The sequence below is a fragment of the Taudactylus pleione genome, unplaced genomic scaffold (assembly GCF_031769625.1).
Source record: "Taudactylus pleione unplaced genomic scaffold, aTauple2 ptg000557l, whole genome shotgun sequence".
NCBI lineage: Eukaryota > Metazoa > Chordata > Amphibia > Anura > Myobatrachidae > Taudactylus > Taudactylus pleione.
In genome coordinates, this window is record NW_028284959.1 from 397,708 (window position 1) to 412,275 (window position 14,568).

General features: G+C 48.8%; 1 protein-coding gene across 1 annotated transcript in view; it reads left to right on the forward strand.

Annotated features, from left to right (window-relative positions):
* The window catches only part of LOC148481864 (dachshund homolog 2-like), a 324,209-nt gene that overhangs the window by 286,711 nt on the left and 22,930 nt on the right, over nucleotides 1–14,568 (forward strand). The window contains exons 11-12 of the mRNA XM_088452903.1: nucleotides 8,921–9,064; nucleotides 10,686–10,751. Coding sequence (XP_088309029.1) covers nucleotides 8,921–9,064; nucleotides 10,686–10,751 — 210 coding nt within the window. The remainder of the gene's footprint in view (nucleotides 1–8,920; nucleotides 9,065–10,685; nucleotides 10,752–14,568) is intronic.

Below are 14,568 nucleotides of genomic sequence, written 5' to 3' on the forward strand. Positions count from 1 at the left end.
AGGACCGATATACATGATCATCGCCGCAATCGTCTTATCTCTGATGCTGGTTACACTATGCAGGACAGATATACAAGATCAACGCCGCACTCGTCTTATCTCTGACGCTGGTTACACTGTGCAGGACCGATATACAAGATCAACGCCGCACTCGTCTTATCTCTGACGCTGGTTACACTGTGCAGGACCGATGTACATGATCAGCGCCGCAATCGTCTTATGTCTGATGCTGGTTACACTGTGCAGGACCGATATACAAGATCAACACCGCAATCGTCTTATGTCTGATGCTGGTTACACTGTGCAGGACCGATATACATGATCAGCGCCGCAATCGTCTTATCTCTGACGCTGGTTGCACTGTGCAGGACCGATATACATGATCCACGCCACACTCGTCTTATGTCTGATGCTGGTTACACTGTGGAGGACCGATATACAAGATCAACGCCGCACTCGTCTTATCTCTGACGCTGGTTACACTGTGCAGGACCGATATACATGATCAACACCGCACTCGTCTTATGTCTGACGCTGGTTACACTGTGCAGGACCGATATACATAATCAACGCCGCACTCGTCTTATCTCTGACGCTGGTTACACTGTGCAGGACCGATATACATGATCAGCGCCGCACTCGTCTTATCTCTGACGCTGGTTACACTGTGCAGGACCGATATACATGATCAACGCCGCAATCGTCTTATCTCTGATGCTGATTACACTGTGCAGGACCGATATACAAGATCAACACCGCAATCATCTTATCTCTGACGCTGTTTACTCTGTGCAGGACCGATATACATGATCAACGCCGCACTCGTCTTATCTCTGACGCTGGTTACACTGTGCAGGACCGATATACAAGATGAATACTCGGAAGGGATAAATCTGCATCACAGATTTCCTTTTTACCAGTGATATGCTCAGCTTGTACACAGAACATGGGATCGGAGTGTTTATGTACATATAGTATGGGATAGGAGCAGTCTGTACATAAAACATGGGATAGGGCGGAGTCTATACATAGAACATGGGATAGGGCGGAGTCTATACATAGAACATGGGATAGGAGCAGTCTATACATATACCATGGGCTAGGAGTAGTCTATACATAAAACATGTGATAGGAGCAGTCTATACATAGAACATGGGATAGGAGCAGTCTATACATAGAACATGGGATAGGAGCAGTCTATACATAGAGCCTATGATAGGAGCAGTCTATACATAGAACATGTGATAGGAGCAGTCTATACATTGAACATGAGATAGGAGCAGTCTATACATAGAACATGGGATAGGAGCAGTCTATACATAGAACATGGGATAGGAGCAGTCTATACATAGAGCATATGATAGGAGCTGTCTATACATAGAACATGGGATAGGAGCAGTCTATACATTGAACATGGGATAAGAGCAGTCTATACATTGAACATGGGATAGGAGCAGTCTATACATTGAACATTGGATTGGAGTTTATACATAGAACTTTTGATAATAGGAATCTGTGCATAGAACATGAGGTAGGTGGAGTCTGTACATAGAGCACAGGATTGCCGTCTGCAGATAGAACATGAGATAGGAGTCTGTACATAGAACATGAGATAGGAGTCTGTACATAGAACATGAGATAGGAGTATGTACATAGAACATGAGATAGGAGTATGTACATAGAACATGAGATAGGAGTCTGTACATAGAACATTAGATAGGAGTCTGTACATAGAACATGAGATAGGAGTATGTACATAGAACATGAGATAGGAGTATGTACATAGAACATGAGATAGGAGTATGTACATAGAACATGAGATAGGAGTATGTACATAGAACATGAGATAGGAGTCTGTACATAGAACATGAGATAGGAGTATGTATATAGAACATGAGAGGAGTCTGTGCATAGGCCCTGATTCAGAGCCGCTCGCAAAAACCGAGCGCTCGCTCTGAATCAGGGTGGCCGCTCTTTTTGAAAAAAACGGCCTCCTGGCCACTCGCTAAGCTGTGGGTGACCACCCACAGCTTTTACGAGCGGCCAGGTGATGGTCGCGACCATCGGGCTTGCGACGAGACCCTTGTGGTAGGGTCTCGTCTGCCGCAAGTCCCAGTGAGCTTCCTGCTCTAATAGAGCAAGAAGCTCACTACTGACATCACGTGTGATGTCAGTAGGGCCGCCCACAAACGGCAGGCGTTCCTTCAGGAAGCCTCCATTTGTCCAGCCACCCCCCCTCCCCACCTTCAAAACGGGGCGAGCTGTCGATCAACATCGACAGCTGCCCTTTCGTAGCCGCGCATGCACAATGTCCCAGCATCGACCCACTTGCGAGCGGGTCTGAATCAGGCCCACAGAATATAGGCATGATGCATATTATTCTTATCAGCAGAAGCTGTTTGTGCGATCTATTTACATCGCAGTGCGAATAAGAGTCTTTTGAAGGTAAAAAGTCGTACAAAAAGACGCCAGGTGCTACCGAGCCACGCCATGTCATGGCACTACTAGAAAAGCAGCGGTAGGGTCTCGTTCCCACAAGCCCCAGTGAGCTTCCTGCTGTAATAGTGTGACGTCAGTACGGCCGCCCTCAAATGGCAGGCGTTCCTTCGGAAAAGCCTCCGTTTGGCCTGCCACCCCCCCTCCCCGCCTACAAAACGGGGCGAGATGTCGATGAATATCGACAGACGCCCCATTTTGTTGCGAACCCCAGAGCGAGTGATGGCACTGCACGGCCATCGACCCACTTGCGAGCGCATAGCGCTTGCGAGCGGGTCTGAATCAGGCCCATAGAACATGATAGGAGTCTGTACATAGAACATGAGATAGGAGTCTGTACATAGAACATGAGATAGGAGTCTGTACATAGAACATGAGGTAGGAGTCTGTACATAGAACATGAGGTAGGAGTCTGTACATAGAACATGAGATAGGAGTATGTACATAGAACATGAGATAGGAGTCTGTACATAGAACATGAGATAGGAGTCTGTACATAGAACATGAGGTAGGAGTCTGTACATAGAACATGAGGTAGGAGTCTGTACATAGAACATGAGGTAGGAGTCTGTACATAGAACATCAGATAGGAGTCTGTACATAGAACATGAGATAGGAGTAGTGAGAGGGGGAAGGTCAGTGTAATAAGAGGGGGAAGGTCAGTGTAGTGAGAGGGGGAGGGTCAGTGTAGTGAGAGGGGGAGGGTCAGTGTAATGAGAGGGGGAAGGTCAGTGTAGTGAGAGGGGGAGGGGGAGGGTCAGTGTAGTGAGAGGGGGAAGGTCAGTGTAGTGAGGGGGGGGAGGGTTAGTGTAGTGACAGGGGGAGGGTCAGTGTAGTGAGAGGGGGAAGGTCAGTGTAGTGAGGGGGGGGGTTAGTGTAGTGACAGGGGGAGGGTCAGTGTAGTGAGAGGGGGAAGGTCAGTGTAGTGAGTGGGGGAGGGTCAGTGTAGTGAGAGGGGGAGGGTCAGTGTAGTGAGAGGGGGAGGGTCGGTGTAGTGAGAGGGGGAGGGTCAGTGTAGTGAGAGGGGGAAGGTCAGTGTAGTGAGAGGGGGAGGGTCTGTAGTGAGAGGGGGAGGGTCAGTGTAGTGAGAGGGGGAAGGTCAGTGTAGTGAGAGGAGGATGGTCAGTGTAGTAAGAGGGGGAGGGTCAGTGTAGTAAGAGGGGGAGGGTCAGTGTAGTAAGAGGGGGAGGGTCAGTGTAGTGAGAGGGGGAGGGTCAGTGTAGTGAGAGGGGGAGGGTCAGTGTAATGAGAGGGGGAAGGTCAGTGTGGTGAGAGGGGGAGGGTCAGTGTAGTGAGAGGGGGAGGGTCAGTGTAATGAGAGGGGGAGGGTCAGTGCAGTGAGAGAGGGAGGGTCAGTGCAGTGAGAGAGGGAGGGTCAGTGTAGTGAGAGGGAGGGTCAGTGTAATGAGAGGGGGAGGGTAGTGCAGTGAGAGGGGGAGGGTCAGTGTAGTGAGAGGGAGGGTCAGTGTAATGAGAGGGGGAGGGTCAGTGTAGTGAGAGGGGAAGGTCAGTGTAGTGAGAGGGAGGGTCAGTGTAGTGAGAGGGAGGGTCAGTGTAATGAGAGGGGGAGGGTCAGTGTAGTGAGAGGGAGGGTCAGTGTAGTGAGAGGGAGGGTCAGTGCAGTGAGAGAGGGAGGGTCAGTGTGGTGAGAGGGGGAGGGTCAGTGTAATGAGAGGGGGAGGGTCAGTGTAGTGAGAGGGGGAGGGTCAGTGTAGTGAGAGGGAGGGTCAGTGTAATGAGAGGGGGAGGGTCAGTGTAGTGAGAGGGGAAGGTCAGTGTAGTGAGAGGGGGAGGGTCAGTGTAATGAGAGGGGGAGGGTCAGTGTAGTGAGAGGGGGAGGGTCAGTGTAGTGAGAGGGGGAGGGTCAGTGTAGTGAGAGGGGGAAGGTCAGTGTGGTGAGAGGGGGAAGGTCAGTGTAGTGAGAGGGGGAAGGTCAGTGTAGTGAGGGGGAGGGTCAGTGTAGTGAGAGGGGGAGGGTCAGTGTAGTGAGAGGGAGAGGGTCAGTGTAGTGAGAGGGGAGGGTCAGTGTAGTGAGAGGGGACGGTCAGTGTAGTGAGAGGGGGAGGGTCAGTGTAATGAGAGGGGGAGGGTCAGTGCAGTGAGAGAGGGAGGGTCAGTGTAGTGAGAGGGGGATGGTCAGTGTCATGAGAGGAGGAGGGTCAGTGTAGTGAGATGGAGGGTCAGTGTAGTGAGAGGGGGAGGGTCAGTGTAGTGAGAGGGGGAGGGTCAGTGTAGTGAGAGGGGGAGGGTCAGTGTAATGAGAGGGGGAGGGTCAGTGCAGTGAGAGAGGGAGGGTCAGTGTAGTGAGAGGGGGATGGTCAGTGTCATGAGAGGAGGAGGGTCAGTGTAGTGAGAGGGGGAGGGTCAGTGTAGTGAGAGGGGGAGGGTCAGTGTAGTGAGAGGGGGAGGGTCAGTGTAGTGAGAGGGGGAGGGTCAGTGTAGTGAGAGGGGGAGGGTTATTGTAGTGAGAGGGGGAGGGACAGGATTCCTACGGACAGGTGTCGGTATCCTAACCCTGTCTGATGCCAGCATCGGTATTGTGACCGCTGGGATCTCCTACCCATCCCCATAAAACATGGGAGGGGAGTCTGTACATAGAACATGGGAGGGGAGTCTGTACTTAGAACATGGGAGGGGAGTCTGTACTTAGAACATGGGAGGGGAGTCTGTACTTAGAACATGGGAGGGGAGTCTGTACATAGAACATGGGAGGGGAGTCTGTACATAGAACATGGGAGGGGAGTCTGTACATAGAACATGGGAGGGGAGTCTGTACTTAGAACATGGGAGGGGAGTCTGTACATAGAACATGGGAGGGGAGTCTGTACATAGAACATGGGAGGGGAGTCTGTACTTAGAACATGGGAGGGGAGTCTGTACTTAGAACATGGGAGGGGAGTCTGTACATAGAACATGGGAGGGGAGTCTGTACATAGAACATGGGAGGGGAGTCTGTACTTAGAACATGGGAGGGGAGTCTGTACATAGAACATGGGAGGGGAGTCTGTACTTAGAACATGGGAGGGGAGTCTGTACATAGAACATGGGAGGGGAGTCTGTACTTAGAACATGGGAGGGGAGTCTGTACATAGAACATGGGAGGGGAGTCTGTACTTAGAACATGGGAGGGGAGTCTGTACATAGAACATGGGAGGGGAGTCTGTACATAGAACATGGGAGGGGAGTCTGTACATAGAACATGGGAGGGGAGTCTGTACATAGAACATGGGAGGGGAGTCTGTACATAGAACATGGGAGGGGAGTCTGTACATAGAACATGGGAGGGGAGTCTGTACTTAGAACATGGGAGGGGAGTCTGTACTTAGAACATGGGAGGGGAGTCTGTACATAGAACATGGGAGGGGAGTCTGTACATAGAACATGGGAGGGGAGTCTGTACATAGAACATGGGAGGGGAGTCTGTACATAGAACATGGGAGGGGAGTCTGTACATAGAACATGGGAGGGGAGTCTGTACATAGAACATGGGAGGGGAGTCTGTACATAGAACATGGGAGGGGAGTCTGTACTTAGAACATGGGAGGGGAGTCTGTACTTAGAACATGGGAGGGGAGTCTGTACATAGAACATGGGAGGGGAGTCTGTACATAGAACATGGGAGGGGAGTCTGTACATAGAACATGGGAGGGGAGTCTGTACTTAGAACATGGGAGGGGAGTCTGTACATAGAACATGGGAGGGGAGTCTGTACATAGAACATGGGAGGGGAGTCTGTACATAGAACATGGGAGGGGAGTCTGTACTTAGAACATGGGAGGGGAGTCTGTACATAGAACATGGGAGGGGAGTCTGTACATAGAACATGGGAGGGGAGTCTGTACATAGAACATGGGAGGGGAGTCTGTACATAGAACATGGGAGGGGAGTCTGTACTTAGAACATGGGAGGGGAGTCTGTACATAGAACATGGGAGGGGAGTCTGTACTTAGAACATGGGAGGGGAGTCTGTACATAGAACATGGGAGTGGAGTCTGTACATAGAACATGGGAGGGGAGTCTGTACATAGAACATGGGAGGGGAGTCTGTACTTAGAACATGGGAGGGGAGTCTGTACATAGAACATGGGAGGGGAGTCTGTACTTAGAACATGGGAGGGGAGTCTGTACATAGAACATGGGAGGGGAGTCTGTACATAGAACATGGGAGGGGAGTCTGTACATAGAACATGGGAGGGGAGTCTGTACATAGAACATGGGAGGGGAGTCTGTACATAGAACATGGGAGGGGAGTCTATACTTAAATCTTGGTAATGTAAAATAATATTTATTTACTAACAGCTATTTGTATAGTGATTTATAGGGATATTTCAGCCATCCACATCAGTCCCTCCCCCAGTAGAGCTTAATCAAAGCTTGGAGAGGGATGAAGTGGGGATATATAAAGTACCAACCAATCAGCTGCTAACTGTCACTTTTTGCAGGCTGTGTTTGAAAAATGACAGGAGTTGATTGGTTGGTACTTTCTCTCTTTCCAAGCTTTGAACACATATATACTGTACATGAAGGTTATTTTTTGTCAGAATCCAGTTTACCTACCAGTATGTTTTTGTATTATGGGAGGAAACTATACTATCTGGGGAAACCCACGTAAACACGGAGAGTATATGCAAACGCCACACAGACAGGGCCTTGGTGGGAATTGACAGCAAGACCTCAGTGCTGTGAGGCAGCAAGCTAATCATTGCACCACTCTCCTGCTCCATATCCATAACACAGTAATTCCATCCTGTAATCCACATAACACCCCATGCACCCTTATTATAGCTTCCTATCCAGAAATATTATATAAAAGCCCATGCATCCTATACAGAAATATTACATTACACCCCATGCATCCTTATTATAGCATCCTATACAGAAATATTACATTACACCCCATGCATCCTTATTATAGCTTCCTATCCAGAAATATTACATTACACCCCATGCATCCTTATTATAGCTTCCTATCCAGAAATATTACATAACACCCCATGCACCCTTATTATAGCTTCCTATCCAGAAATATTACATTACACCACATTCATCCTTATTATAGCATCCTATCCTGAAATATTACATTAAACCCCATGCACCCTTATTATAGCATCTTATCCAGAAATATTACATTACATCCCATGCACCCTTATTATAGCATCCTATCCAGAAATATTACATTACACCCCATGCACCCTTATTATAGCATCTTATCCAGAAATATTACATTACATCCCATGCATCCTTATTATAGTATCCTATCCAGAACTGTTACATAACAAACCTGGCTACAGACTCTGCAGAATTTATCCTGCCAGTATATGTGACCTTCTGATCCTCAGTATGAACTGCTGCCTGATTGAGGCCCCTATAGGTGCTTATCTGGGGCCCTAGTGGTCTGCCTTCATTGTCCAGGGCCCCCTGGCAGTAGTTGTATGGGGGCCCAATGTGGCTATACCAATGTACTCTGCCGTTTGCAAACTTTCTTTACCGTCTCACTGCACTAAATGTAGATCTGTGCTAAGTATGACCCCACCTCAGCGCTGGATCATTATCTCCTGTCATAATCCCACAGTTAGTGCCATCTATTGTCTTCTGGCACTTGTAGTTCCACGCCACTTGCTGGGAACTACAATACAATACCCCATCAGATTGGTATGTATAGTTTGTCAGAACCCCCCACAGCTCATCATGCGATACATAGGGGGGGTCACAATCCTTTCTGCCTAGGGCCACAGTGTGTGCAGAACCATCATGCAATACCAGGGGGGGGTGGCACAATCCTTTCTGCCTAGGGCCACAGTGTGTGCAGAACCATCATGCAATACCTGGGGGGGTGGCACAATCCTTTCTGCCTAGGGCCACAGTGTGTGCAGAACCATCATGCAATACCTAGGGGGGCCACAATCCTTTATTCCTAGGGCCACAGTGTGTGCAGAACCATCATGCAATACCTGGGGGGCCACAATCCTTTCTGCCTAGGGCCACAGTGTGTGCAGAACCATCATGCAATACCTGGGGGGGCACAATCCTTTCTGCCTAGGGCCATAGTGTGTGCAGAACCATCTTGCAATACCTGGGGGGGCCACAATCCTTTCTGCCTAGGGCCACAGTGTGTGCAGAACCATCATGCAATACCTGGGGGGGCCACAATCCTTTCTGCCTAGGGCCACAGTGTGTGCAGAACCATCATGTAATACCTGGGGGGGCCACAATCCTTTCTACCTAGGGCCACAGTGTGTGCAGAACCATCATGTAATACCTGGGGGGGGGGGCACAATCAGCGATTATAGGATCTGCTCAGAACAAAACGAGTTAAGGGCTTTTCTAGCTAAAACGTGCCTGGGAAAGTGAGCAGTGATGCTGGGGGTAAATCCCTCGGAGGCTGAGGGGTGACCGTAACGCAGACCATCTTTGTGTCTTACAGCAACAATTCAGAAGCGCTTGAAGAAAGAGAAAAAGGCCAAAAGAAAATTACAGGAGGCCTTGGAGTTTGAGTCAAAGCGACGAGAACAAGTGGAGCAGGCACTTAAACAAGCCACGACAGGGGAGGGTCTCCGGATGTTAAACGGTAAGGGGGCTGGCGGCGGGGGAATGAACACTGTACGCTGCAGCACACAGAAAGCAGAGCTGTAATCCTGTTCTGTCAGACAGCTGGCTGCAGTAATACATACGACTTATGGAAATGAAGCATACTGCAGGTCATAACATATTACACGAGGAGTGGGTGTATCAAACTACCCCAGGGTGCAAATCTGGGGGATTCACAGGAACACGGTGTATTAAAGTAACACTGTACTTTATGCTGGTATATCAGAGAGATGAATAATGGCCATTTACTTGCTGAAACTTTTCTGGTGTTTATAATGACTTAGAGAAACTTGCATGCTTAGTAAGTGCCGCACTTACGGCAGCGCGGGATTCGTGGGGCTGCGTACAAAAATCCTCGAATATAGGCGATATAGGCCTGCAATGGCGCCTCACCCTCCTCGCAATTGGATTGAGCCCGGAGCACTAGGTAACGGATAGCTGCTAACTCTCATTCATCTGGCACCGTCAGAAGATGATTAGTTACTTTGGGAACTTCCCCACGTTATCCCTCTTTAAAGCGTGATACATCCCCCCCAATCTTCTGTAATAACATAAAAGCTTTAAAAAGTGACAGTTTAAGAAAAGGAAAATCTGCAGCCACAGAAACGTATACCGTATGCGCACTTATATTTTACCCTACTCCGACCGTCACCAGTAATGGGGTATGCGTATTCACCGTATATATGAGAGAGATCACTAATGTACTTGTAGGATACAATTTGGGGCACAGAGCCTGATTCAGAGCCGGACGCTATTTGCGCTCGCTCGTTCAGAAAATAGGGGCGGCTATTCAAATGAACCGTTCGCTCTTTGCGGTCGGTTCACGCCTCTATGTCTGAACGAGCGAACAAAACTTGCGGTCGTATTTTGAAAAAATACGCCCCCTGGCCGCTCGCATCCTACGTCATGTCCGTTATTTATTAGATTAATTTAGTACATCGACCAGGGTATGAACTGCTCGCTATTCTTGTGGTTGGTTTTTGCTACCACAATTTTGCGAGCAGTTCTGGCTATAAAATAACCCAGTGACGTGGTCAATGACGCTGCTGTATTATTTATGCACACCCTTAAAACGCCTGTTTTGACCTTTAAGCACGCCTGCGTTCGGATCTCCACTCCCCGTTTTCAAGCACATTCCCCTGTTACCACCCACATACGCCTCATTCTGTCACTCAAAATATCAGGCATTCGCTATTTTGCGAGCACACAATTTTTGGCCGCACTGACTGGCTCGCGCATGCGTATTACGATCCGTACGCATGCGCAGTTGGGCAAACATTGCTCGGAGCGAACGAGCGGCCACTTACGAGCGGCTCTGAATCAGGCCCACTGTTAACTAAGAATGGTTAACCGCAGTTTTTCGTATTCTGGTGCCTCTTTTCTCATATATATATATATAATTTACATAATTAATCTGTGTATTGTAACTAATTATTACAAAGAGTAACCTTGTTCTTCCGCAGGCTTGGGATAAGGGGGGTATGTGGGCCATAGGGGTGGCCATGTCACAGGGTGTATAGCAGTGGATATTACGCTAATTGCACGCAGAACGTACGGCTGCACAGGTACAGTACAAATAACAGCTATTTGGTGTCTTTTAGATGCCTGCATCCCTGAGATGGAGACAGAACACAACGGTTCCCAACACGACAGCCCACCCATGCAAGGTAACGTATGGCAGCCCCTCCTGATCCGTCCGGTCCCATACGCGTGTCTGACATAGTCTCCTGTCCTAGCACGGGATTATACTCGCTCTGCCTTAATCCCTCTGGAATTGAACTTGTCATATCTCTTTTATTGCCCGGTGTATTCTGCAGAAAGCAGCTGAACATAAAACACAGCAATTTACTGATTTATAGGCGACCATTCCGCCTGATCCGCCTGGGTCATATCTGATCATTTATTGTCAGGTTTTGTGCTCGTCATTTTTTCCTCTGACCTTTAGCATACAAAGGGGATTTGTGCGAGAAAGGGGGGGACTGAAATGTGCGAATTTAGAGAACGCCTTGGTTAATTACCCCCATACCCGGGGCATCAATACTGCACACACTGTATATTCCAGTATATTATTTCTAGATCTCATTTTACTTTCTTCAGTAAAACTTTGTATTTTATATATTAAAAAAAAAACTATTTGCAGCATAATAAAACAGATTACAATATTTTGTTGAGTGAGCCAATTATCACAAGCTGTATTGTTACATGATAACTGTAATGAGGTCTGTGTGTGGGGTATTACTGGAGACTGGTGTAAGGTGGTCTCAGGAAGAGCCCTCGCTCATTGATACAGCCTCTAGTACCGACTCTCGGTGTGATACCTTTCATGACGGCTGAGTGCCAGCTGTAGTCCCTCTGCAGTTGGTTCAGCGCCCACCAGACCCTGGACATCAGCCACCACCGTCCGCCCACCACCACTTTGCATAAAACAAACATTGGGCGTTGCTGAAAGCACCTTCGAATCAATGATTTTTGCAAATGACATTCAAGCGCGATGGAACGAGTCCTTTTTTTTCTTGCTCTATAAGTAAATTAAATTAGCGCATCTTACAAATGCACCAATCAGGGGGAAAAAAAACGTCTAAACTAAACTGAACAGCAGCAGCCATTAGCCAAGAAAGTAATATTTTCTCTTTACTGCTCCCTGCCATTTAGTTATTATCCTATTGGAAATCTAATTATAATCCTTTTACTCCCCAGTCAAACTTCGCAGTTTTTGCAAGTTTAGCACTGACAAGTGATTTCATTACATTTGATTGCTTGCGCCCGGATTGACTTCACTTCTCCCGGAGACCTAAAAGCCTGTTCAGTTTCTCAGATTCCCTGTTTGCACATTACTGAAACAGCTCCTTTAATTAATTAGTATGAACAGCAGTAACATGAACTGCTGAACAGAAAATAACATCGTTTTACGGTCGCAGAGAGACCGTCACTTTCTTTGTGCATGTTTATTCCTTGGCTAAGTTTTGGGCGTTGTTTTATTGGTGGAAGCTGTTTGCTCAATCTGTACCCGTTATAAAGCGTAAAAACAAGTCATCACTGGAGAGATGAAATGGGTACTTCAAACTCGTCCTGTCCATTTCCTGCTAGAGGGGGCAGAAGACGAGGTGCGAGGCTTCCGTAGTCAGTCGGACCCCGGAGAGAGACGCTGAAGGACAAGATGACCCCAGTGTCTGTGAATAAGAGGCTGGAGTCATAGGATTTCTATATCTGTGCACTAATCTAATGCAGATATTAAGGGGCCTGTTTATCGTTCAATATTTGCAGCATATCCCCCGATAGCGCCCATTTTTGTGGGATACCCGCAAATATTTAGTATCGCCCATATGTATGAAGGAGGGACCGCGGCAGATATCTCCAATATATGCAGTGGTCTCTGGGGGTCATTCAGACCCGCTCGCGAGCGCAGGACGCTCGCAAGCGGGTCGATGTTCCCCCACTGCGCATGCGCACGACGGAGGGAGCTCCGTCGTGCGCATGTGCGAGACCCGGCGAGCGACGGGCTCTCCATCGCTCCGGGTCTCACACCAAAGGGGGCGTGCTGTCGATGTTGATTGACAGCATGCCCCCTTTGGTGGGCGTGCCTGCCAGACGGAGGCGTTCCCTCTGATAGAGCCAAAATCACTCCAGGGCTTGCGGCAGCGAGACCCTACCGCAGGGTCTCCGTCGCAAGCCCGATGGTCAAGACCATCGCGACCATCATCATGGACGCTCGCATATGCTGTGGGTGGTCACCCACAGCTATGCGAGCGGCCAGGAGGCCGCTCCATTTTCACGGAGGAGGGCCCTGATTCAGAGCGAGCGCTCTGGTCAGAGCGTTCGGCTCTGAATCAGGCCCTCTGCATTTCTGACAAGAGCCGCAACTTCTATTCTAAGGGGGCTGCTGAGCTATATCAGAGTTACCAAGCTTCGGAGAGTGGCTCCGGCAGGTAACGACATCTGAAGAATATGGGCTACTTTTCGCAAAAATGACCGGGATAGGGTTTCTCCAGCACCCTCCCTGGCAGTGGGCAGTGTATGCGCAGTAGCGCGACAGGGGTCCTGATATAGAAGTGACCTGACCACTAATGCGGTTACTTCACTGATAGCACATCACAGGGACGGGTTCCTTTTGGAGCCCCTGTCACTGTATGTAATTTTGGATACATTCAGGCGGTATATAATTACTTATTGCTGATAAGAGATGTCAGTTATTAGGTGGAAAAACCCAATAAGTTATACATATGCCCCTAAGGGATAAATGTATATCTGTTACATCACTTAACTTCTAGAAAATTGTCCTAGTTCTAGACAAGGTACTGTATGCAGTCAGAGAGCCATTGTTTCTGTCTCTGGGCATAATTCCCTTACCTGCTCCGAGACCCTCCTGTCACTGCTCACACTGACTGCACTTACACTGATTTGCTTCATGTTAGTCCAAACTGGCCCAAGAGAGCGGAGTGTGACCGGCGCCCCGATGCCGGGCAGCTTCGGGGCAGATCAAACGTTTTCCTCTATTGTATGTTAGTTAGGTCATGTTCAACCATTTCCTATCAGTTGCTGGTTAGATAAACCCAGTGCATGTAGATACTTTAATGCATATGATTCAGAATATAGGTAGCGCTATGTAATAATGTCTTACATCAGGGGTGGTAACTGATTTAGACTCTAGATCAGGGGTAGGCAACGTGCAGTACTCTAGCTGCTGTGGAACTACACGTACCAGTATGTCCTGCTTAAGTTTAAGCATGCCCTAGCAGCAAAACTGTGGCAGGGCATTCTGGGTTCGGTAGTTCCACAGCAACTGGAGGGCCACACGTGCCCCTATGTCAGATAATGTTCAGTCACACGTTTTATGCATTTAGGACCTCATTCAGAGCCGCTCGCAAAAGCGAGCGCTCGATCTGAATGGGGGCGGCCACTTTTCTTTTGAAGGGCGGCTTCCTGGCCGCTCGCTAAGCTTTAGCGAGTGACTAGGTGATGGTCGAGACCATCGCGACCAACGGGGCTTGCGACGAGACCCTTGGGGGTAGGGTCTCGTCTACCGCAAGCCCAGGTAGCTTCCTGCTCTAACAGAGCAGGAAGCTCACTGGTGATGTCAGTAGGGCCGTTCCTTCAGGGACACCTCCATTTGTCCGGCCACCCCACCACCCCGCCTACAAAACGAGGTGAGCTGTCGATCAGCCGCCCCTTTTGTAGCGAGCCCCGGAACAAGTGCATTTGTCACTCGCTCCGGGGCTTGCGCACGCTCCGGGCTTGCCCCCACCATTGATCCGCATGCGAGCGGGTCTGAATGAGGTCCTTAATCTTTAATATATATATTAGTCAGATATAATTAGAAGCATCCTATAACACATTACCAGAATTTGGTCACTGAGGTAGTACCGTAGGGGGTTACTTAGAATTAAGTGTATTCTGGTATCACCACTAAGCTACGGCATCACCAGTGCAGGCTTTACCAGATCGGCTCTGTACAGTAAATGCAGACAGTATAAAGCACCCTGCAGG